General features: G+C 38.1%; 3 protein-coding genes across 3 annotated transcripts in view; 1 reads left to right on the top strand and 2 right to left on the bottom strand.

The window, feature by feature from the left end:
- Nucleotides 1–761: 761 nt before the first annotated feature.
- LOC139120747 (MORN repeat-containing protein 4-like) overlaps nucleotides 762–23,899 on the bottom strand; it is a 39,037-nt gene continuing 15,899 nt past the window's right edge. The window contains exon 5 of the mRNA XM_070685296.1: nucleotides 762–2,657. Within this exon, the coding sequence (XP_070541397.1) occupies nucleotides 2,509–2,657 (149 nt within the window). The 3' untranslated portion in view covers nucleotides 762–2,508. The remainder of the gene's footprint in view (nucleotides 2,658–23,899) is intronic.
- LOC139120720 (uncharacterized) lies at nucleotides 8,673–14,978 on the top strand. The gene is made up of 5 exons (XM_070685257.1): nucleotides 8,673–9,124; nucleotides 9,777–9,942; nucleotides 10,564–11,352; nucleotides 12,051–12,305; nucleotides 12,819–14,978. Exons 1-5 carry the CDS (start codon nucleotides 8,923–8,925, stop codon nucleotides 12,904–12,906), a joined length of 1,500 nt encoding a protein of 499 aa, XP_070541358.1. The 5' UTR covers nucleotides 8,673–8,922; the 3' UTR covers nucleotides 12,907–14,978.
- Nucleotides 13,466–23,192, bottom strand: LOC139120721 (DNA-binding protein Ewg-like). The gene is made up of 7 exons (XM_070685258.1): nucleotides 18,380–23,192; nucleotides 18,086–18,151; nucleotides 15,255–15,334; nucleotides 15,036–15,083; nucleotides 14,747–14,827; nucleotides 14,362–14,433; nucleotides 13,466–14,116 (listed from the first exon to the last, which is right to left on the bottom strand). Exons 1-4 carry the CDS (start codon nucleotides 18,936–18,938, stop codon nucleotides 15,045–15,047), a joined length of 744 nt encoding a protein of 247 aa, XP_070541359.1. The 5' UTR covers nucleotides 18,939–23,192; the 3' UTR covers nucleotides 13,466–14,116; nucleotides 14,362–14,433; nucleotides 14,747–14,827; nucleotides 15,036–15,044.

Here is a 23,899-nt window from a genome sequence, read left to right as displayed (position 1 = left end):
CGTTTTCCTCCATGCAATCAAAATTCACAACATACCATAGTCTGAAAGAGTTCCTGTAACAACTTTACATCGCTATATCACAAAGCCATGTACTGGAAGTTTCACATTTGTATATGAACTTGCATGTGAAGTCTGCGGTCTCTTTACATTGCAAGGCAACAATCTTCTATTTTGTTTTAAGCCATTTTACCGGTACTATACAAACTATCTTGTTCGTAATGATGATAATTCCGCAAGTTTTATCTTCACATCAATTCCATTTAATATTTGTTTGCTATTTACTAGTACTCTGAAGATTTGCAGTTTATCGGTTTCTTTTCAATTTTGTATTGTGTATTACTGCATATCATTAGTGTGATTTTCTCCTGTGAGCTGTAGTAAGCAGAATTTACACATTTTTGAAATACCGGTATGTTTATCAAACTTCCAGGACCATGATTTGTTTTGACCATCTTAGCAGTATAAGTTCACATTTTGGAGAGGTTCAATCAAAGAAACTAAATTCATTTTCAAACGGTTGCAATAGGGATTCAAAATGTTCTCAGCAATCTAATTTTGAGAAACAGGTGCTGTCTAAATATGTAGGACTGTTTAAATATCCAGCAGTACACAACAGGGCAAGTTCTCATACTGTAGACAGAGTATGTTGAATATGTGATGCTATGAATGCAGATTGACCGCACCACTGTCTATCATAAAGTAATGTTAGTAGTACAAGACTGAAGGAGTTCGGCAGACTGAAATAAAACGCAACTAAATCATTATGTTCATAGAATCATTAAGAACTTTATTCTGATTCATATACAAGATAGAAATGTCCTAAAATTACCAACAGTGCCAAGATATACAATTTATCTTCCATGTGACAATAAAAATTTTTCAAAATATGATTTCCAAATCATATACCTGTACATTTGTGTTTATAAAAATCTGTCAGATGTATACTCTAAAAAAACTTTGTTTAAAAATCTACCTGAATATGTAAAATTTTACACACGTACCTTACACCATTCATTTCTACATTTATGATAAGAATATGTTGACAACTGAAAGATGTCTGGTAGTGTCCATAGCTTTCGTGTTTTCTAACACATGGTTCAAATACAATTTTTTCTGGAATTTCAAACACACCACTTCAATTTTGTCACTGTAGTCAGTATTTACCCAAGCAGTGCTCTGTGATCTTTGGCCATGTAAGTTCATAGTTCAAGCCATCTCCTTTGCGATGTATTCCCTGACACTTGGTATGCTGGAAGGACAATGCCTGCACATGTTCATCCAGTGCCATCACAGTTGTCATACAAACATGACAGTACTTTCACTCTGATCTGAGAGTCCTTTCACAATACACATATTGTAACAGATTTCATGTTTTCGACTGAGTGAATGTGCGGTGTCAAGAACATTCCTAGTCTCACTTTTTTCAATTTTGAACTGTAATTTTGAAATCTTGAAAGGTATAAACAGGAAAACTGAAAACCAGTATTTCTGGTCAACACAGTCAAGTGAATTTATCATCCTCTTCAGAGCAGAATTATCAATCTCTGATGACAGTGAACACATAATTTTGAGATGCATTTATTGAGACTTTCTGTTGCACTGTTGGGTGCACTTTGGACTGATAATTTCAGCTGAAACAGTTCAAAATGTGCTCATCTACCGGTATATAGAACACACAGTCACAAAGTTCTGACACCACAGCTATGTCAGCTTCTAAAAGGTCAAACACCGAAATTGAACAAACTAATGCTAGGCAAATCTATGTTGTATACTATTATCCACACTTAACATTTTTTGGATGGGAACTCTAGTAAGTTTATGAGTATGGGCTGTTTTTCTATAATTTTATGGTGGTAGCAAAGGTCATGGTCACATAGCTTGAAAGGGTGTTTGTCTTCCAGTCAGAAAGAATATTTGTCTTTCAGAACATTAAAATCATGCTAAAACACTTAAAAACAGAATCAAATCACAATTTTGCAAATTTTTCCACTTGGAAATCAACAAATTCTTGTAAAATTAATCTTCATAAACTATCGCTCCCTCATAATAAATATTAACATCTTGTCAATCAGAAAGCATTTCCTTAGTTGCATGTAAAATCTTTGAGACTATCCTGCGTGATAAAAATAAAGTTCTGTATCAGCTAATGACATGGCGTATGTACATCAAAGAAACAATTACAATACAATTCTTCCTTAGAATCCATGTACGTTGGAATGACAGTCAACCCTATCTCTATATGGAAACCTCTCTTATCAGTATAGATTTGTTCAAACCTAATGATATCATTTGAACAGAATTTTACCTCAGACAATATTCAGGACACTTGTCTGTTTACTGATACTGTCAGCATTACAAAAGATATCGTTCAGAGATAGGCTTTCACTGTCTTTACTGAAAGATTCAAGAAATAAGCTTTATTAGTCAGTTGAGGAGATACCACTTTCTCCCTTAGGATTGTCACAGTGATACACTAGACTTGGGATTCTATTTACAATAACTTACAAATTACACATGCATAGATCTTGCTATACTCTCTGCTTGCTGTGCTCGCTGTATGACTTCTGGACATTTTTTTCTTTCCATGAACTGTGTTCCTTGGAAAATACCTTCATTGCGAGGTAATCCGTGCGTCCCATCAGCAAATGTCAGCAACCCTGCAGCAAAAATATCATGTGTGAATAACTTAATCCGATACATACAATTTGAGTGGGTGGAATGTAACATTATTGGACATATTTGAATAATTGGAAAACATCAGACAGTTTCAGCATAATTGACCTGATTGTATTTGTCTCTGTGTTGTGCCCAGCCAAGCTAAGAAATTTAAAACAAGTTTTGTCGGTTCTCCATCTGTGCTGGTTGCCCTGTTGCATGGCTATTAAAATGAAGTGCTTCATTCTATGTAGTTGCTGTGCTTAGCAACACTGCCTGTAATTTTGTGCTCTTTTGATTTTTCTTTTGTGTGCATTTTAAAGAAAAATTTCCCAGCTGAGCTGCCATTGTCACAAAAGTATGACTAAATTGAGGCTAAAAATGTTTGATTTTTCCTGAGCACATATTGATATGCACATAAATAAGAAGTGATATTATAGCAATATTTATTTAGGATCAATGTTTTCTACTTTTGACTAGGCATTGAGTTTATAAAAACAGCATATAATCTTACAGCAGATGATCTTTTTCAATGGTTCTACTCAGGAATAAAAAAGTTGTGTGTTGTTCTACAGACTAAGAATGCATCCTAGACATTACGTAATGGCAGAAGTAACAAACCAAGGTGTAAAAATTTGTTTGGAAATACACATATTTCTATGTATGTGCATTTGTGCACATGGCTTATAAACCCATTTTATAATACTATTAAAAAGTGTAGAGCAGTGTGCCCTCATAGCTACAGGGCATGCTGGTACATATATAAATGTACATTCTGCATGCAGGATAGAAGTCTTATTGTATTACGTATAGCACAATCTTTTCCTTCCAATAACCATGACAAAAAAGGTGGCTGTGCTTGAAATGGCCGTAGGTAAATGCATGCAATAGCTGATCACAACAAGTTACAAGTAATACTATGAAGTGAGAAAATCTACTTTTCAGACATTGTAAATGAAACCAAGCATTCATAGTGATTTTATTGATCATTCATATATTTCTTCATTGGTGGCAAGTGATGTGACACTTGTACTGGTATTTTAAGGTAGCGACTCAGGTTCATTGTCACTTATTTTCAATCCTCATTTTCACAAAGAAGACGTGGTCACCATCCGACATGTGGTACTTTTTTATCTGCTCGGTCACCGAAGAGTTCAGAAAATTTGTTAGTTTTTCAAAACAGTGCGCATACGGCTGTTTTACTCAAAAACACGTGTTTTTTAGTTTTTTTACAAAAAAGTGTAAGTACAAATCTCCAATCGGCCTTGGTGATCTGTTTAAGGCAATCGACGGCTGGGTATACTGGGCAAAAAACCTTGTCCCGGATTTTTGAAATTCGCTTTTGTTTTCGCACAATGCGCCTTCAAAGTGTCAACTTGACGTTTTTTGCATAAATTATCGGCCTTTGTTCACGTTTGTCAGGATATCTTCACTTCCAGGCCCTTTATCGGAAATCTGAGACACGGTCTTTCAGATATATTCATTCACTGTCCACAGGTGAAAAATCAGGCTAATCTGTCCAGGCGCCGCCGACTTATACTCATTTGAATAATGTACGCACTGCCAAAAACGGAACTGAGAAAATCGACGATTTGTGTAAACGACCTATGCGTCACACATTGTGACCAAGAAGTCCGACTCGCGCACTATTTTCTGCGAATTTTCTTACACCAGGACTAAGTTGAAATATTTAGAGTCAGTTTTGGGAATTTTGAATATGTTTAGGATTGCAGATCGTGTGAAAATAGAAAGAAATTATACACTGAACTGGCAAATGCTTAGTGCTAGCAGTGGTTGGTATTTACACAACAAACACAGAGGGGTAATTAGCGATTTAATCCATTTTGGAACGTTTAACTAGCATATTAACTGTATACTGTTGTCTCAACGGTTACAATCTGGTTACCAGAGTTCACAGTCAAGACTAAGACGTCCAAACTTGTGTAAAAAAGTCTATCTGATCGAGACCTGTGTGCTGTCGTCGCGCGATCGCGTTGGGCATTCACTTGTTCTTGTCTCCAGTTGTCTACTTCCTGTCTTGCGATCGGCAATTTATGCATATTCTTTGTGAAAAATGATTGTCAAGTTCATGTTAGCGCCGACACTGTGCAAACGGGACGTCACTTGCTAGTTTTCCTACCTCAAGATGAGACGAACACATGTAACTCTTGACAACATAAAATGTCTGTCGTATTTTCTTAGCTTTTGCACCGCACTGCAAACTTGTCGCCCTTCGTTACGACGGGAGAGATTGACTCGTGTTATTTTTTCAAACTTTATTTATATGTGTTCTTGTACCGATTTTATCAAACTAATAATAATCACGCCGTAGCGTAGAACAGTGCAGGCTGTCATCGACAGCGTGTTCCGAGAGACAGAGTATCGACTAGTCTACAGTGGAGTCACTCGACTTGCGCAATACCAGCGCACACATAATTATTTCGGAGATTTTTACTTTTAGTCAAACTTTTGATGACTGACCTCATATAGCAAAAATTGCTAGTTTCAGCACTTTTAGAAGTTGAGCCGGGTTTGTTTTACGTTCAGTGTTGAGGTCCAGCTAGCAGCTGTGGAGTCTGCGGGTAATTGATAAGTTTAGACAACACGCACACAAGAATCATTTGTGAACCTCGCAATCCACGTTTGACGTAATTTAATTTTTGGGTTATATTTAAAGAAAGAAAGGCATGAAATAAAATATGACAATGTCACTGGTCGCTCCCATATAGTTATCAAAACAAGCTAAAATCAAGCTAAAAGATTTTTTTATCACAAATAGAAACAATTCCCCAAATAAAATAAAATTATGCAAATTTCACCAGAATTTGATCAAATCTTACTGACGAGTCATCCACCCGTAAAAACCTCTATACTAAAGTTTCAACTTCAATCGGACGTGTGGGTTTCAGAGTTAAAAAAAAATTTTTGATCAAAAATGAAAAAATAGCCAAAAAAGCAAATATGAGCTATATAATGGGTCCAATCTACGTACTCTGCGCCAGGTTTGCGCCAGGCGCATAGTCAAGAAAAGGCACTCTGCGCCAGGGGTTTGCACCAGGCAGCTGCGCCACCCTTTGCACCATGCAGTCTGCGCCATGTTGAACTCTCGGGGTTCATCGGTACGGTCCTTTTGCGCCAGGCAATCTGCGCCATTTTTGCATGAAACTTGTACTCAGAGTTGTACAGAGAGTGTGTTACGTGTTACGTGAACCATTTTACTGGTCAGCTTGGGAATAAACTTTCAAAATATTGATGTTTAGTTGAAAATAAATCGCAGCGATGTGAGTTACAATATTCAACTAGTACTTCACATGCAATATTTTGAGCTTGATTTTTCCGATGATGTTGCCGGTGACATTTCAGCTGTGCGAATATCGGCCAGCCGCGCGGCTGTAGCTTTGCATGCGGCAGGAGGTTGCCAGCGAGACATTGCATAAGCTTTTGAAACAACGAAAGTCAAATTTTGCTTTGCGAAATCCACCCAAATTTTTATCTTTGAGGCGAGTTTTCCCATAGACCTTAAAAACGGAAGGTCTATGGTTTTGCGTTTAAATATTTTCGAGAAAACCTCAAACTATTTTCATAAACTTGAACCACGGAGGGACCGTGCTTGAACACAGTCCTCTCCCGGGTCCCTCTCGAGATCTCCTCAACAACGGAGATCGCGATCGTTCAGATTGTGGTGTCTTCAGAAACAATGTTCAAGATTACAACTCAACGCAAAATGCAATCTAAGTCTCCGTAAAACCAACCATTTTACTATAATGAAAGTATCGTCCAAGTTTATTATGGAGCCTGTATTATGTTACTTATGATTTAATGAATGAATCAATGTACGGTCTGCACGGTACACTCTGTGCAAACACAACGACCTTGCTGCTGGATCGCACATGTGTTTTACTCTGACGACATTCACACTACACCAACCAATAAGCGTGCGACAAATCCTCGCGCCCCGCCTACTGATAAAAAAGTCTCTGTCTATCATAAATGGTAATGCTTTCGACTGACAAACGTAAACAGTCTTTTCAGCACGCCATTTTGTCAAAATGCCACGCTACGCGTACAACTGCAGCCCCGTCTTTCGCAACGAAGACAGTAACGGCAGTTCTCAGTGTATTTTTGGAAATAGAAAGCGACGTAATCGACCGGCTGACTGTCCCGCCGATTCAAGAAAGAGAGCAAGACTCACTCCAGCAGTATCTCCGACATTCAGGTTAGTACACAATGAACCACGTTGTCGAAATTTATGTTTATGCGACATTTTTCTCGTTTGAACATTTATTTATCTATACGATTGCTGTGAAAGATGTCGATTGTAGGGCTCAGTTTTAAGAGAAATCAGTGATAGGGACGCAAGCTGGGACGGAACGCCGTGTCTCTCGTTTCGCCAGCTCGCTTAAAAAACGTGCGACATTGTTCATGAACAGTTGAATGTCATTCACACTTTTTCGGTCTGGCTCTATTGGTATTAAATGCAAAAGTTAAAGTATAAAACTGCAGTCTAGGTGTTGAATTAACTTCAATAAGTGTTTCATTCTTGTGTTCAAACCGTGTGTATAAATGTCAGAATGAATGTAAAATGCATTCCCGCACAAACAGCCCCTAGCCCGGAAGTTAAAGAACCGGAAGTTGAAGGTCGTATGGTTTGATCACAGTGGAGTGACCGTGGTTTGATGAAACATAACCGAAAACGGAAAATAATATGTTTGTTACACCATCGGCTACATATGAATATTTGATTATGACAAAAGTCCGAACCAGGGCTTAAATATAAATGTAAATGTGACCGATGCACCCAGGGCTTCCACGAACGTGAGTGCCTTAGTCCATTGTCCTCAAATTGTGTTTATGATGTTTATGAGTTAAAATATGGTCAAATATGGGTGTTTCTTGAAAAAAGATAATAACAAAGCAATATAATGTTTTAGACTATGGGATTCGAAAATCCTTGAATTTCTTAGACATGAAATATAGGGCACACCACAGAGAGAGAGAGAAGACAGACAGACAGACAGACAGACAGACAGACAGATGAAAATCTGTGAGAAAACTGCACTTGCTGTATGTTTTCACTCTTATTGTATTTCCTCTCATTAAAAACTCAATGTCGACTAATGCATGGTAATCAAAGAATTTAATGCACAGGTATTACAACATTGAACTCTGTATCTTTGTGAATCAATATTGTTCAGCAGGGAGTCCTAATTTGTAGAATTGTAGGGGTAAATCTGCAATCGTGAGTGATGCACAGAATCAAAAATGCCAAAAGTCACAGCTAATGTCCCTTTAAAGGCGTGAAAAATGTTTGTCTTTGTAGATATCAAAATGACATCAGCAATAACAGTGGTTGTAATATGACATTTTTTCATGACATCAAATGTAGGGGTAAGCCTGAAGACTATTAGTAATGATCACAGACTACCAGTTGTATTGTGACCTGCTTTCTACACATTTCCTTTTGAATGTCAGTTTTGTGAAAAATGTAAACATTGATTTTGGGTTTAGGGTTAGTAAGAGTGTGTGTGCAGCATAACACTGATTGCATGTTTATGTTTACCAATCTTCAGTCCCTCCAATGTTGGTACCTGTATATGGGAGTGACATCGCCACTAACAGTTCTTTCCTAATCTCTTTCTTCACAGGGTCAGCAGTCATGAAGTTAATTTTGATGTAAATCATGTGTATCAGTACAATTTACAGAAAACAGGAAGATACTTTGAAGTTGGTAGCACGTACATCTTGGCCGACTGTGACAGTAGTGGTAACTTGCTGAAGCATTACGTTACTGTGCAGAGACAGCAGACACATACAGAAGATGTATCTATTCAACATTATGTGCTGAATTGTGAGTGTAAGACAACTCTTGAGAATAGAAGACTCAGTTCAACGAACATGATAGAACATCAGGGAAGCTGCATTCACTGCAAAGTAGCTGAGAAACTCTTTCGAGGTCCAGTTGTTGGTGCCCCTGTTGACGATGACCCCTTGTGAAGATTCTGTCTGAAGAGCCTTTTCTTGCTGCTGTCAGGATACCGATGATGTAGCTGTGGTGACATTTTCTAATTACTCTAGGCAGTTGCAGTGTATGCAGTGCAAATATGGCAAACATTCGTGTCATCATGTGGAAATGTGTAGAGCATGGTTGGCAGATAATGACTGTGGTCCAGCAGAGGGTTTTGAAGAACCTCCTAGAAGCAATTTTAAGTCAGTGTCCACAAGAGAATATCATATCCATTACCTGAACAGTTAAAGCAAACATTTGCAATGTATGAGAGTGGCATGAAGACATTTCCAGTCTTTCTGATTCCAAGAGTTGATCCAGACTTCCCAACATGTGTTAATGGTCACGATTGGGACACTTCTGACCCAGTACAAATGGGATGGATACTTGGCAACGCTACAATCCATAAAGAAACAACTTCCATAACACATTCATGGTCAGAGGGTGAAAGTAAACAAATTCAAGGTAAGCATTATTGTACCAAATCAAGATAAATGAGCTCTGATAAGAAAGAGGTTTCAGCTATCCTTATGATGTAGTAAGGTAAATTTTAATGACACCTGGTCACGTATTTGATGTTTTATATATGCTTTAGGTTCAGAAATATAGTGATGTTTTATAATAGGATGCATTTTTTGTCTGTCACTATCGAGCGCAGCTTGATATTTTGCTCCAACGAAAAATAAGACAGAATTGTATTTGCGACCAACACTGATAAACCAACATACTCATCCAGTTTTCCTGTCAACAGCACATCCATAACAGCTGACTGTTCGAAAAACAAAAATGACTTTCAGACCAAGTTCAACAATTTGAAGATTGATTTTGTTGAACATCATCAATTTTCTTGACATTTTAAGAAAGTAAGTGCCTCAGACATAAATTTAGTCAATGAGGATTCAAGAGATAAAGCACAGCACGCAGTATGCTACAGTGAGGCTATCAAATTTACATTTCACAATAGACATATTTTCATTCTTTTGTTTCAACTGACTGATTGACCCATACTTATTTTGACCGTATGGTGAGAAACAAATAAAATAAAAAGAAAAAGCAATATATTACTGAAAGCTCACACGTATTCAATTTCCTTTGTTTAACAAATATTTTTTTGCAGTTTGTTACAGATTGTGTTGTGGCACCTGCAAATGTCGGATGTTCTATGATGGACAAGAAGACCTCTTATTCAACCTGAATAATAAAGACCTTGTTCATTATAGCCTTCTCTTAAATTATCTACATCACATGCTTGAGGGACGAAATCCATTGGCTGCTTGTCACAGGTATGACATCGAATTTTTGGATATAGATCTTTGATAAATAGTAAGATTCATGGGCAAAGTTGCTATCTTACTGTACATGCATTTGGTTCCAAAATTGCTATATGTATATATGCTAATAGAAACAATTCTCATAGGCTAGAAAAATTTTCATATATATATGCATGTGCACATCAAAAACTTGAGAACTACAGCTCCAACAATTGTAGTATTTATTTTGTTTTGTAATCTATATTATATGGAATTGAACAGTGACATTGACACTATTTATTTATACAGTATGAGAAGCTATTTGTTTCATTTACTAATCATGTTGCAATTGTGGTCGTTACATATTTGTTTACAGGATACTTGTGATTAGTACAAGAAAAGTATATACCAATGACCAATATACCAATGAGCTCAGTATATACATGTACAGTACCATCCATTAATGGAATCAAAGCACTAAATAGAAAAAATTTTAAACAACAAAATTTGTCACTTTCTCTAAAATATAGCACTGAAGCAACAGTATACATTGTTCGGTGTTGTTGTGGTAGGTCTATAGTAACAATTATTTTGATCTTTGTGTCATTAACAAGTGCTCTTTTTGACTCCCATCCATTTCATTTCTATCTACAGAGCGTTTGCTAAAAACCATGCAGTGTTATCAAATGCTACTCCACTCCATATCCAGAAATTACGTTTAGCATGGAATGCATTTGCACGACTCCTCAACATTGACTTCACAAGTGTATTCCAGTGCCATACCTGTGGTCCAGTGCCTGACATAATCATTTGCGATGGTACTTCAATTGGCTGCAGAAAATCATATCTGAAGCCATATTTGATATCTCAGGATACACCATCCACTGAGCCAGTCAGAGGAAGTCAACACAAAGATAGGACACTGTTGCTGCAGAAGAAGACACGGTTTGCCTTGTTCCAATATTCACAGACAAAGGCCTCTCTTACCCAGGGTGAATTTAATTCCATGATCAGCCAGCTGCGTAAAGAAAAGAACGGCAAACCAATTGCAGACTTTATTATCCTGTCAGATGACAACAGACAACCACCAAATTATTGCAGGGATATTTTAAAGGACTTGAGTCGCAATTCTCCAGTTTGTGCCCTCGCTCAATCAAATGATGTTGGTCGAATTATTAGTCTACTGTCACAGGCAGGTAGTGGTGCCATCAGTAGAATATTGTCTGCGTTGAAGAGAGAGGTGCCCATCATCGGTGATTGGCTGTATCATGTGACTCAGCTTTACAGGCCACTTCCAGGGTGTGTGTATGATTTGTTACTGCTCATCTCAAGATGCATTGCTGAAACCTACAACCATGAATGTGACGACAGCGTAGATGATAACCCAGCCAGTTCAGCATGTGACGACCTGATGTACTTTCCAGCTCTTCCAATGCTTCACAGGTATTTTGACTAAGAATATTCTTATAGACATTTTGATGGAATATGATCTTATGATTGTTCTATTGGTTGTCATTTATCTTCAAGTTGTCCCATTTCATTTTGTTACATCTATGCAATTGACAATACAGTAATGGTATATACATTAAGTCCAACAAAAAAAAATGAAAAGCTTCATTGAAGATGACAATCAGATGAGACACTGGAACGTACTTTTTGAGGTTTGAAGCTATGCTCTGATGATGCAGTTCATTCGGGTTTGACACAGCTTCAGTGTTGGATTTGAATATTGACTTTTGATCCCCAAAGTTTCACTTCAGTGTGGCAAACTTTAAACTTTAATGTTATTTTCATAGTTTATTACTGCCATATAATCCTATTTAGAAGGAATGCAATTGGTTTTTTTTTTGTCGCATCTAGGAATAAATCAATCGTTAGGATGACGGAATCCAACTCCAGTCAGAACGACAACTTTATGCTGAAAATAAGTTAATTTAAGTTTTTCACTGCAACCTACAAGACGCCGAGCAGCGGCTATCACCCAGCTGATAATTACACAACCCATAAATGAGATATTAACTGAAAATGTGCCACAGTGGTTTTACAATTATATTGTGCATATGTGTGTGTATGGTGCTGACTAGTAGCTCAGACTTTATCATCAAAATAAATTTCTTTCTTTCTTTTACCTTTGTTTTTAGAAATAGGAAATATGCAAGGGATGTCAACAAACCAGACACAGATGCCTGTAAGAAATTCAACCGTGGCCATCCAACACTGTCACCTGGGATATTTACATTATTTTGCCCTCACAAGATATGTTATGGATTTCAACTTCTTCTGTCACACGAGTCACCAGAACATCCATTTAGTATCTTTAAAACAAGATTTGAAGTAGCTCCGAAACTCATAGTGTATGACAACGCATGCAAACTACATCAGTATTGCTTGAACAGGTAAGTTATGTGCAGTACTTCTATAGAAAGATAAAGTCTGCAGATACGGTACAATTAAAGGGACTTGGTCATTGGGACTCTGCTCAAAGGTTGCCAGGGACCCCAACGACCAATGTAAACTGTGTGTCTATGGTATGTTGGCCATTGAAGAAAGCTAAAGCATGTTTGTTAACAATGAATATTGTAACTTTAAAATGTTGCAGCTAGGGTGACATGATGCATCTAGATATCATGCATAAAATACAAGTCTCACACCCACAGTACCAACAACCTTCTCTGTTCAAATCTACTGTTAGAGTCAAAGTACAATAAGAGAGAAATCTTAATTTTGTATAAGGCTTTATGATAGGAAATACACTCAAAATTGAAATCCAGTTTGATCCAAGTGAGGACAACAAAAAAGCGATGTATCACACCTTTTACAAACAGAAAAATGTAATATTACAAAGCTTTTCTTGTTTTTTTGCAGTTTTTGATGAGTGTGAAAATTTCAATTTTTTTATTTTTTCACAGAGAACCAGTTTTCTTTCAAAACACTATATTCTGTGTGGATCGACTGCATTGGAAAAATCATAAGGGAAGGACCTTTCCTAATAGCTAATACATCAATGATTTACAGCACACGTTGGCAGTTTTGTGTTTGGCCCAGCTCATTAGCAAAATGGCGGCTATGCTTATCAGTGAGGTAGTGTATGGATTTGAGGCACGTTTTCAAACTTTGTGAAGTCATTACTCAGTCTCGACTAGACTCGTCTGGACTAAACCTTTCACAGGTACAGTATATTTACTATAGAAAATCATGCGTTATTTATTTCTTAATTGTTTCATTTGATCATTTTCATGATCATACTACCTTAAAAGGATATGTCAATATTGTTTACACCATACATTTAAACAATAAAGACTGAAATCCCTAACAAATTTTCATATGTGCATTTCTTTCAGATGTTCTAGTGGCTATAATCTGGACACATATGAGAATCGTTATGATATCACCAGCATTAACTCGCAAGTGAATGAACAAGCAAATGCAATGCTCTGCCGTATCAAGGCACAGGTTTCGTACATGCTGCCGGATAACTTCATGTTTCATACAAGTCTGTTTTTGGCTTTGCACAACATGGATCAACTTGCAAAAATACAAGAAGATTCTGTACCGGCTATCAGCAATTTTGGACTGGATTAAGAGTACTGGAGCTATTAGCAATATGTGATTTAAGGGACTGTTGTTTGACATGGTCTTACGTGACATATGGTACTGTTATTTTAATTTCTGGTACACAGGTACATAGTATGGCTGTATAAGTTTTTTTATGAAATTTGGTTTTTTGTTTCAAAGGCCTTTTTACTGATGCCTTCTTTGTGATACAAATTTGCAATTGTATATGTGTATTTAGAAGACAGGCTGTCATCAAGATAGCCATTAGTATCCTGTGTCGGTAGCATGTAGGTATATTGATTCCCATACTGTATGACTCATCCACATAATCTGCAACACTATATTTTCAAGAACAGGTCCTTTTTTGAAATGTCAACATTTTCTGAAAATCTTTATTGTCTACTGTCACACATGAAAAACTTGTACAGAAAAGCAATCAAAGATCACTAAATACAGGCCAAACAAATTAAACTATTACAGGTTTCTCGCTTTCTTCTGCCTGGGCTGGAATGTAGTAGTGTAGTCTTGCAGTCTCTGGGTCATCTTCCTTTGTCGTGAGATCTTCTTGGTGACAATTCTATAGTTGACAGCGACAGACAACTGGGATATGCATCAACTGAGGAGTTTGGTGTGCTTTGAATGTTCAAATCAGCTGAAACAAGATACATTTGGAAATCAGTCAAATCAGTCATAGATATTGCACCTGTTAAGTTTTCTCATAGTGACTTGCAGTGTAATTTCTAATCAGTAATATTAGTAAAGTCAGGATGTCAACAATGGATTCTTGATTCGGCATCTCAGGACATTGACCAAAGCTACTTATGAATGTTGATACAGAACTACTTAATGTCTTACTTATGTTACACCCAGAATGACACAATAGCTGTGTGTACTTACCTAAGTGTTCTGCATTTATAGTGGATAGTGAGGTGCTTGAAGGCTGCTCTTCTCTGAATACTGCCTGATTTTCTGTTAAAAAAAACAAATTGTAACACATTGTTGCAGCTTTGTCGTTAAAGAGCAGTACCATAATATTGACTATAAAACACATTAAACTGTAACATTAACTTTGACTATGTTCATTTTGTTGTTGCACAGGATTGGTCTTTTCTAAGGAATTGTTTTGAAAACATTGGGAGAAATTTTGTGGCTAACACATTTGGTGTGATCAGGTTATTTCATCATTCTCAGGAAAAAATGTGCAAGAACTTTTATCAGGAACTTTATTGCAGACCCTGCACGTCTTTTTATTTCCCTTATCAGTAGAAAATGTAATACTCACCATCACTGCCAATACTCATATCTTCTGTGTTGTTATTTACAATAAATGTGTCTTGACTGACTGGTATTGGTAGATTTGTCTCTGAAAAGATATGACAAAAGATTCACTTGGTGTATGTATTGTTGATTCCTGTTATATTTATATTCACGTGCAACCGTTGAACAGCCCCCTTACAACTTAGTCACTTGGATTATTTATAGATTTGTTAATAAAAGAGATGATGTTATGGTAATATTAGTTGAAACATGGTGTACTTTCTCATGTGCAGGAATGTTGGAAACCTACTTACCATTACTCCTTATGACTTCTGTGTTGTTTGCAATACTTTCTGGCATTTCTGGAAAAGACAGAAGATTGAGTTGATGATCTTAATTTTAAAAAAACAACACAGGCAAGCTACTGTATATACATTTGTTCCTACTTTGCACCATGAGACAAAAGTAAACATTTTCACACATGATTCTTTAGTTGTCCATATTAAAGAGAGATAAAGAGATGTGCCACATACCATCAATTCCTGTACTCGTCTCCTCAGTGTGGTGTTCACAATGAATGTGTCTTGACACACTGGCTCCAACAAACTTTCTTCTGAAAATCAAGCAAAAAATAATTTCTCTGTCAATTCGACCACCCTATTTTTTCTCAAAACACAACTTAATTTTACACTATTATTGTGACCTCCAACAGATCTTTCTCCATCTTTATAAAATCGACCCTGAAAATTGATGATTTCCCCCTTAAAGATAACAATTTCATTAACCCTAAACCCCCCCCCCCCAATCACTTGAAAAAAGCTGCACACAAAAGCCTCTGTAAGGGGAGGGGCGCTAGAATCCACAAAGAGATTCTCAGATTTTTTCACATGACCTGCCGAACAAAGTAGCAGTGTGTTAACGTTCAATCTCCCATTCAGACTTGTTATAATTTGGAACCCCTTCATTGGAATACGGTACTTACAACTGGTATATGTACAAAATATTTGAATTTCAAGTTTGGAATTGCACCGAAATGTTGATTCATTCACTATAATTTGGAGTCTATGAGAAAAATGCTAAACTAACAAAATCTGTGCCTTTAAAGGTTTTCAACAATTGATACAAATGTACTTGATTCAAAAAGGGTGTTTGAAAGTTCAGATACGAATACTGATACTTATGAAAATTAAGTGAACCCTCCTCCCCTGTGCTGTTTAAAAAACATATTCCCCCTGAAGTTTTCATATTTAGGGTGCTCACCCCCGATCGTAATAACTGAACGCTCCCTTAGCCTTCAAAATCACTTTAGTCGGTAAGTGAACGACACTTCAAAGCATCGAAAACAATAGCGTGGAGGGACCGTACGTTCTTGTTTGATCATCTATTTTTTACATCCATGTTTGATCGAACCAGGGTGCAAGGTGCAAGGTCAGTCAAGTTTTCATATTTAGGGTGCTCACCCCCGATCGATTTTGATCGAACCAGGGTGCAAGGTCAGTCAAGGCAGAAAAGGTGTAACCGCAAATGGCTGTGTAAAAGACGTTCAGATTGGTTTTCACTGGATCACATGTACAAATATGGCGAATGGGAAACGTTCTTACTGATAGCTTGGATGCCAGTCTCTGCTGAAAAAAAAGCAAACAACGCTTTCAAAAAAGTTTCTGGTTTTGAAATCCCTGTTTCTTCACCTTATTATCGTAGATTAAATTAATTTGCGTACTTCTTTCTCATCGTGTAAATCAACCAAATTATTTCATCCCGCTGATTGAAATTTACCGATTTTCTCTCTGCGTAAATCGAGCAATCATAGTATTTTCATCATCCATGTTCCTTTCTAATTCGACCAACATTATGTGCTAAACCAAATGTTACTTGTTCCTTGCAAATGTACGGTAACCAGACGTGTCAAGTGCACTAAAAGGGATAGTGTAAAACTAGCTGAAGAAATAACCATGTATGGGCCAGAAGAAATATTGGTAACATGGCCTTGCAAAACCAGGTAGGGGATTCATTGATGTTGCAGGCGAGAACAGAGATGAATAATCAGTGAATTTTCTTTGCATATCAACTTTTGAACATAAAAATAATCTTCTCTAAATTAGACATATACATTGTCTGGAAAGTGAACGACACGCGTAATGTAATTACAGGCGATAATAATCATCAGGCCTCGGCGGCCTTGCTTCAAATGCGAGAGCTCGATAGTTCCACATAGGTTTCGATCGAGAATTGAAATCACTTACAGAGATATGTGCGTCGGATACGGAAGGACAAATTCGGAAATTGTTTGGTATGCCGCTGTCGAGCTGTCACACTCAGTCGCGATGTCTTTGCTCCGCAAGTTCGCTTTCCTGCTCATTGACGGTGTAAGGTCGAGACGGAGGCGAGACGGCACAAGTGCACGGCTCAAGGGAACATGAGCAATATGCAGACAGTAAGCTTATATAGCACGCTGTTTGAGTGAGAACCGCCGGTTCCCACAGCTACCATCCGAAATCTTGCTTTGACAAATGTTCCTGTGGCCGGATAATGTTTCGGAGAATATAACCTTCGAGCTCCGTAGTTTATGTTTAGGTTCAGATATCCAAATCTTTCTTGTTTAAAAGGCTTGTTTATTTATAGAGAGAATCTACAACTTTTCTTGTTATGGCACGGGGCTATTGAGAATTCAAACCCAAATATCCAAGATGTAGAATTTCTCGTTCTCACCGGCAGTCGCTATGAAAAACGAAAATACACGGAGTATCTGAAGTCGATATTATGTATATTTTTGCTTGGTTGTAAAATGAAAAGTGAATGGCGATATTGCTCCAGGCCGTGACTTGTCATCAGTTACGGTATTTACCAGTTTTTGAGGCCAGAGTATAACAAAGCCAAAAGTGTTGAAGTTACCGTGACTGTTAAGGTGTTGGTATCATGAGTTTGCCAAGTTAGACTATACTAATAGAAAATGGTCGCCATAGAAAATAAGTTCGTCAACACTTTTTTATACGATCGGTTGTCATTTTTGTTATTTTTACAAACACGGATTAATGCACTAAATCTTTCCCGATCGATGGCATTCAAGACTAAGATACATGTAAATTAAAAACCTGTCACCTTTTCATCTTATTTATTATTCAGATACGTAAATCATCGTCCGGTGTACTCTACTACAACCGACATACACAAAGTGCGTGAATTTATGGCTAAACAACATAGGCAAGAGTTATGATCTAGATCTTCTCATTGAATCTGCGATCATGCTTTCTTTTTCTGTTATTCTGCGGGTCTGTGCGACCACTCATAGATGAAGTTTAGGGTCGACATCGGAACTTTGCCGTAAACTGAATGAATCCATACAACTGCACAAGGGGAGACTTACCTTGATTTGAAGAGTGTGGAGATTCCCTTGTTTCACTGTCCATGCTCTCGGAGGGTGAAGGAGATCCTGCAGTGAAACGAGACGTGCTTAGAAACTACATCAACCATGAAATATAAATGAACACATGTACCAGTCCATTCGACTTTTAAAAAATCCCTGCATTATGTGATACTAGTATTCTTTTATCTTCCACTTCCACGAAAGTATATAACATCATAGCCGCGGATTGTACACACCATCTTACACCATGCGAATAAAGTTAAACAAATAATCTTATGTTTAAAAAAAACTTACCTGTAAGTGGTTCCTGCTCGTAAAATCTGTAACACTCATACACCACTCTTCGTAGACAAGCTGCCCACGTTTCTTCGCCCCTTCGGTCTTCTGGTCTAAAATCGATTTTGGGATTTGCAAATTCCAAATCTGACGGCCACCAGGATGGTGTCTGGTCGAGTTTCCCCCACCTAGGCTGACTTCTTTTGCTGGTTGAGCACACCAGGAAGGGGACCAGGGACCGGAGAGAGTGAATATTAAGTTGATGTAGTGGGCGGTATGGCTGGCTTCTCAGATCTGGAAGAGGCTGGACGGTTGACGGGGTGGGCTGAGAATCAGATGTGACCATTCGCTGGTTAAACGCACTTGAAATTGTTGGCAGGGACACTTCGACCGATGACGATAATGCATCTGACCCAGCTATGTACGTTGTTTTACCTTTACTGGCTTTGCCGGTATAAAATACCAGCAATGAAATTTCAAAGCCAGTGGTCTTTGAAAACTTCTCCACTGCTTTCGATAACTTCACCAAGGACTCTGCATCTCTCTTCTTCATGTCGATACACGAGAAGTTTGCCATGACTTTTTACTGCAGCTATGTGTTTGAGATGTTACTCGAATGGAGGTTAAGCGAGAATGATTCAAATTTTGAGGGTCATATTTATAAGACAACATTCTTTGTTTTAGCATGTTTCACACATTCAAATTGTTTTGTTCGAAACTGCCTCCATATACGTTTGTGATCGAACATCCCGACATCGACACAAATTTAACTACTTTTTTCCCTGCCGATACGTGTTAATGGCGGCACTTAGCCGACACCGTCACAATGCCGTAATTTACCCCGGAGCGGAGTGGCAAAAATTGTAGTTACGAGTTACAAACTGGCAACGACTATTTGCTTACGTAAGATTTTTATAGAGAAATAAACTGCTGACCTGTGATCTATGTCGAAGAGAGCAATACACAAACCAATCTCTGATTTTTATGGTGCAACGAATACATGTATTCCGAAAACTCGTTTGACCGTAAAGAAACCATCTAGAAACTCAAAGTTGAAGTAACAATAATTGACAATACAGTCGTGGTCTTGAAATTACAGAAATGGTCATCATTTTCGAGTTACACTTATTCCATCATTCTTTGCAAACGGTCATGGGGATATGTAATTTTAGAACCATGGATTGTGCAATTGACAAATGTAAGCTTACGTCCATGCATATACCGCACTTGGACCTTGTCGGAACATCAACGACATCAAGCTGAAAAAGTAGGCCCGATCGCTGTTAGGTTGAGACACGACTCTGCTGTAGGAAACACATTACAAATAGAGGAAAGACACGAATCTAACATTGATAGTAAAAAGTGACAGTCTCGGGTTCCAGAAACATTATAATGAAATATCTGTGTTCAGTTTCCCGAGTTTGCCATCAAACGCTGAAACAGAGTGCGGGAGAAGGCTACTTAAAGGTCTGTCCACAGAGTATGGACCGCACTTTTGTCGGTATGCGGTTAATCAAAGGACTTTACTAAACGACGGCTGTAATTAACTTAACTTTTTCCCGTTCATTCGTTGTATGAACGGTCACTTCTTGACCGTATTGTATGCAAACACTTTTCACCCCGCCCTTTGCGGAGTCGCTTATTCATAAAAGGGCTACCAAATAGGTGTTAACTGTTGAATGCAAATATCTGACAAGGGCTCAGGGAGAGGTACTACGTGTGTGACAAGGTACGTTAACGCCTTGCAATATTAGGCCTACAAGGTCCGTCAACGCCCTGAAATATTAGCATATCATCTTGCATATCATCTTGAAAAAATACGCGGAGTCTTTGAGGTCGGCAGTATTGCTCTGTCTTATTTATTGTTGACAGTACAACCGGCTTAATTTTGAAAGTGAAAATTTTCAAGGGTGAGTTTTAGTTACACGTTCAGTATTTTACGCGTGCGCCCCTTCGGAAGCAAAAACTTCCGACTTTTATACAAGCTGATAACTTGCTCCAGACCATGACAATAATTAATTGTCTAGTTATGACATTTGGCCAATTTCAAGATTAAACTGCAATGATCATTTCCATCTAACACAAATTAGAATGACGGTACGCTGAGAGACCACACCCGATGTTGACACGAGAGAGAGAGAGAGAGAGAGAGAGAGAGAGAGAGAGAGAGAGAGAGAGAGTGAAAGTTACGTATTTTACTGGGAAATAGCCACTGCGTTCAGTTGAAATATGTTTCAACACCGCCTTTCTCACAATCGACTAAGTCTAGGTTGTTGTAAACGTAAATGCATAAAATGTCTTTGACATCCTACATGCCTGTCACAGAGTTTATGTTTATCTCAAGGCTGATACACGATGCATGCATAGGACGGTGATGCATATTCGTTTTACAGCAAGTGATTCGGTCGCGATGTGTTGCTCGCCGATAGATTGCTTGTTCTAATCATCAAGTCGTTGGCTTAAAAGTTTCAGAGCCAGAGACGGCACAATCATTTCCGCTACAGACAAACAACGTATAAATGTGATGCAAGGTCGCAGAGCTTTCTGATTATATGGTATGAAACAAAGGAGACAGTCAAATTTCTATCTAATGACTGGTCAATCGCCGACTACACAGAGATAGCTATGATTTCTGTGACAATATAATTGACAGTGACTGAGATTGATTCAGTGAACAATATTCAAGGGCTCGTTGACCAAAATGGCATTCTTTATTGCGGTAAAATATCCATCATTGTTAACAAAATGTAAAGGTTACAAGCATTCATGACCCCTGATATTCTGATGCAATTGATCTTTTGAAATCATTATCAAACTTTGTGTACAGAGAAAATAAAAAGCATACTGTCAGTAGAAACGTAAACAAGAATTTGTCATTTGCTGTTGTCTGATTTCTCAGTTTGCGTAGCTATTGAATTTTTTTATCCTCAAAAAATCAATCATAGAGAACGAGACAAGTCTCCAAAAATACATTTTCCCATGATCTTACTTTATCTGATGAACTAGCCACTCTAAAATTTCTTCAAAAAAGTTTCCTCTTTCTTCGAAAATTCTCCGACAAAAACTCCGCATACGACGCCATGTCGGATAAACAGTATCTGAGTCACGTGCCCAGGTCGTGAACTGGTTTGACTGAAGTCACATTTATCAGCCGCGCTATAGTCGTACAATGGTACCAGAAGAAGTATCGCTCGCTTGAGTTGCATGTATTAATAATAAAAAGGATATCTGTGATATTTGAAATGCAATGACTAAAAACACGAAAAGGTTAACGAAAAAGACGGAAGTGATGTAATGGGTCATGATCTGTACGCAGGTCATGTGTACTCGTTCCGCGCTCAGCCGTTCAACTGTTCACAGAGCTATGCCGCGCCGCGACTGTGTTCTGGAGATAGTAAGTTTTTATTCAACGTTGAAAACGACTTTGACTCTCATTTTCCGTATGTCTGAGCCCGACTTTAATCGGTTCAAAGCGCCCCTCACTTCAAGCCCTCACATTCGCTCGCACTTCGATTGTGAGAGCCCTCACTTCAAGCCCTCACATTCGCTCGCACTTTGATTGTGCTGGCCCTCACTTTGGCTCCGCACTTGTCGATTTCTGGCACCCTTACATACCTCTCAGACAAGACAAAAAACATGAGCGAAACTATTTAGTTAACATAAGAATAAAAAATTAAAAATAGAGACAATTACAACAGTGCAGGGGTTCCTTTATTTACAGCTAACCCTTTTCTGTGCAAAGCCTGACCCGGAAACGATTCTTGGGTAAATAAGCTATAGGTCGACCACGCTACTCTACCCCACACACTGTGGTCCGACTCAAAAAGTTTCCACCACGGTCACTCTATCACATTGTTTTAGGACTTATCGGGTTATTGATCGGAATTATGTGGTTAATCGACAGTGTTGTTTCGAGTTTCAAGGGCATCGGCAGTCGCCGATCGTACCTGTTAGACGTACCAAGTGACGTATTTTATTTGCATTTTTTTTGCGAGTTCATTTTCTCATCTCTTTCGCTCGACTCACTCATCCTACACTTCATCGTACGTCCTGTTAGACGTACCAAGTGACGTATTTTATTTGCATTTTTTTTTTGCGAGTTCGTTTTCCCATCTCTTTCGCTCGACTCACTCATCCTACACTTCGACCCCGTCAAAGAGAAAAGAGGCGCAGATTGCCTGGCGCGAAAAGGACCGTACCGATGATGCCCGAGAGTGCAACATGGCGCAGACTGCATGGTGCAAAGGGTGGCGCAGCTGCCTGGTGCAAACCCCTGGCGCAGAGTGCCTTTTCTTGACTATGCGCCTGGCGCAAACCTGGTGCAGAGTACGTAGATTGGACCCATTATATACCTGCATATATGCAAAGTTCACCGCGATTTGCCCAGATTTGGGAAAGGTCACTCCTATGCAATTCCATACCATTTCAAATCAATCAGACTTGTGGTTTTAGAGAAGAAGATTTTTGACCAAAAATGGGAGAAAATTACAAAAAAATTCATGAAAAATAGCAAGTCCAAGATACTGACCCAAGATGTGCACAATCATTTCAGGTCAGCCCAAAGTACTTAAAAGCTAATTTTTCTGCTCAGTGGCTATTGAGATTTTCAATAAAATGTAAACTTGTAAACATATATACAATGGCTATGGGAGCTAACAAGCGACCCAATGGTTGACAGAGCTCTGCTGTGTTATGTAGAGAGCAACATTTTGTGACATATGTATTGATGAAGAAGGTTGAGATCTTTAATGATAGCTCATTTCAGGATGGCCTGACCTAAAATGGCAAAATTAGCTGCAAAAATACAAAATTGATGATTTCATCATATTATGTATAAAATGTATACCAAATATCAAAGCTATCACATGAGTAACTTTTGAGAAACAAATATTTTGACCAAAAACGGCAAAAACTGACCCAAAAATACAAAAATTGAAGATTTCATCAAATTTCACTATATCACACAAGCAGTCCGGGTCAGCTCCAAAATTGGAGACGCTATACCATAATATTTTCCCCCTCTCATTAGCCAATCAGCGGCCAGCGCGCCATCAGTAAAATAGTGACAATGTCACTGGTCGCTCCCATATAGTTATCAAAACAAGCTAAAATCAAGCTAAAAGATTTTTTTATCACAAATAGAAACAATTCCCCCAATAAAATAAAATTATACAAATTTCACCAGAATTTGATCAAATCTTACTGACGTCACCCGTAAAAACCTCTACACTAAGTTTCACTCAATGGGATGTGTGGTTTCAGAGTTAAAAAAATTTTTGATCAAAATGAAAAAAATAGCCAAAAAATGCAAATGTGCAAATTTCACCACGATTTGCCCAGATTTGAGAAAGGTCACTCCTATGCACTTCCATACCAAGTTTCAAATCAATCAGACTTGTGGTTTCAGAGAAGAAGATTTTTTGACCAAAAATGGGAGAAAATTACAAAAAAATTCATGAAAAATAGCAAGTCCAAGATACTGACCCAAGATGTGCACAATCATTTCAGGTCAGCCCAAAGTACTTACATGCTAATTTT

This window comes from Ptychodera flava, chromosome 20, assembly GCF_041260155.1.
Source record: "Ptychodera flava strain L36383 chromosome 20, AS_Pfla_20210202, whole genome shotgun sequence".
Lineage (NCBI taxonomy): Eukaryota > Metazoa > Hemichordata > Enteropneusta > Ptychoderidae > Ptychodera > Ptychodera flava.
This window is presented reverse-complemented; position numbering and strand designations above follow the sequence as displayed.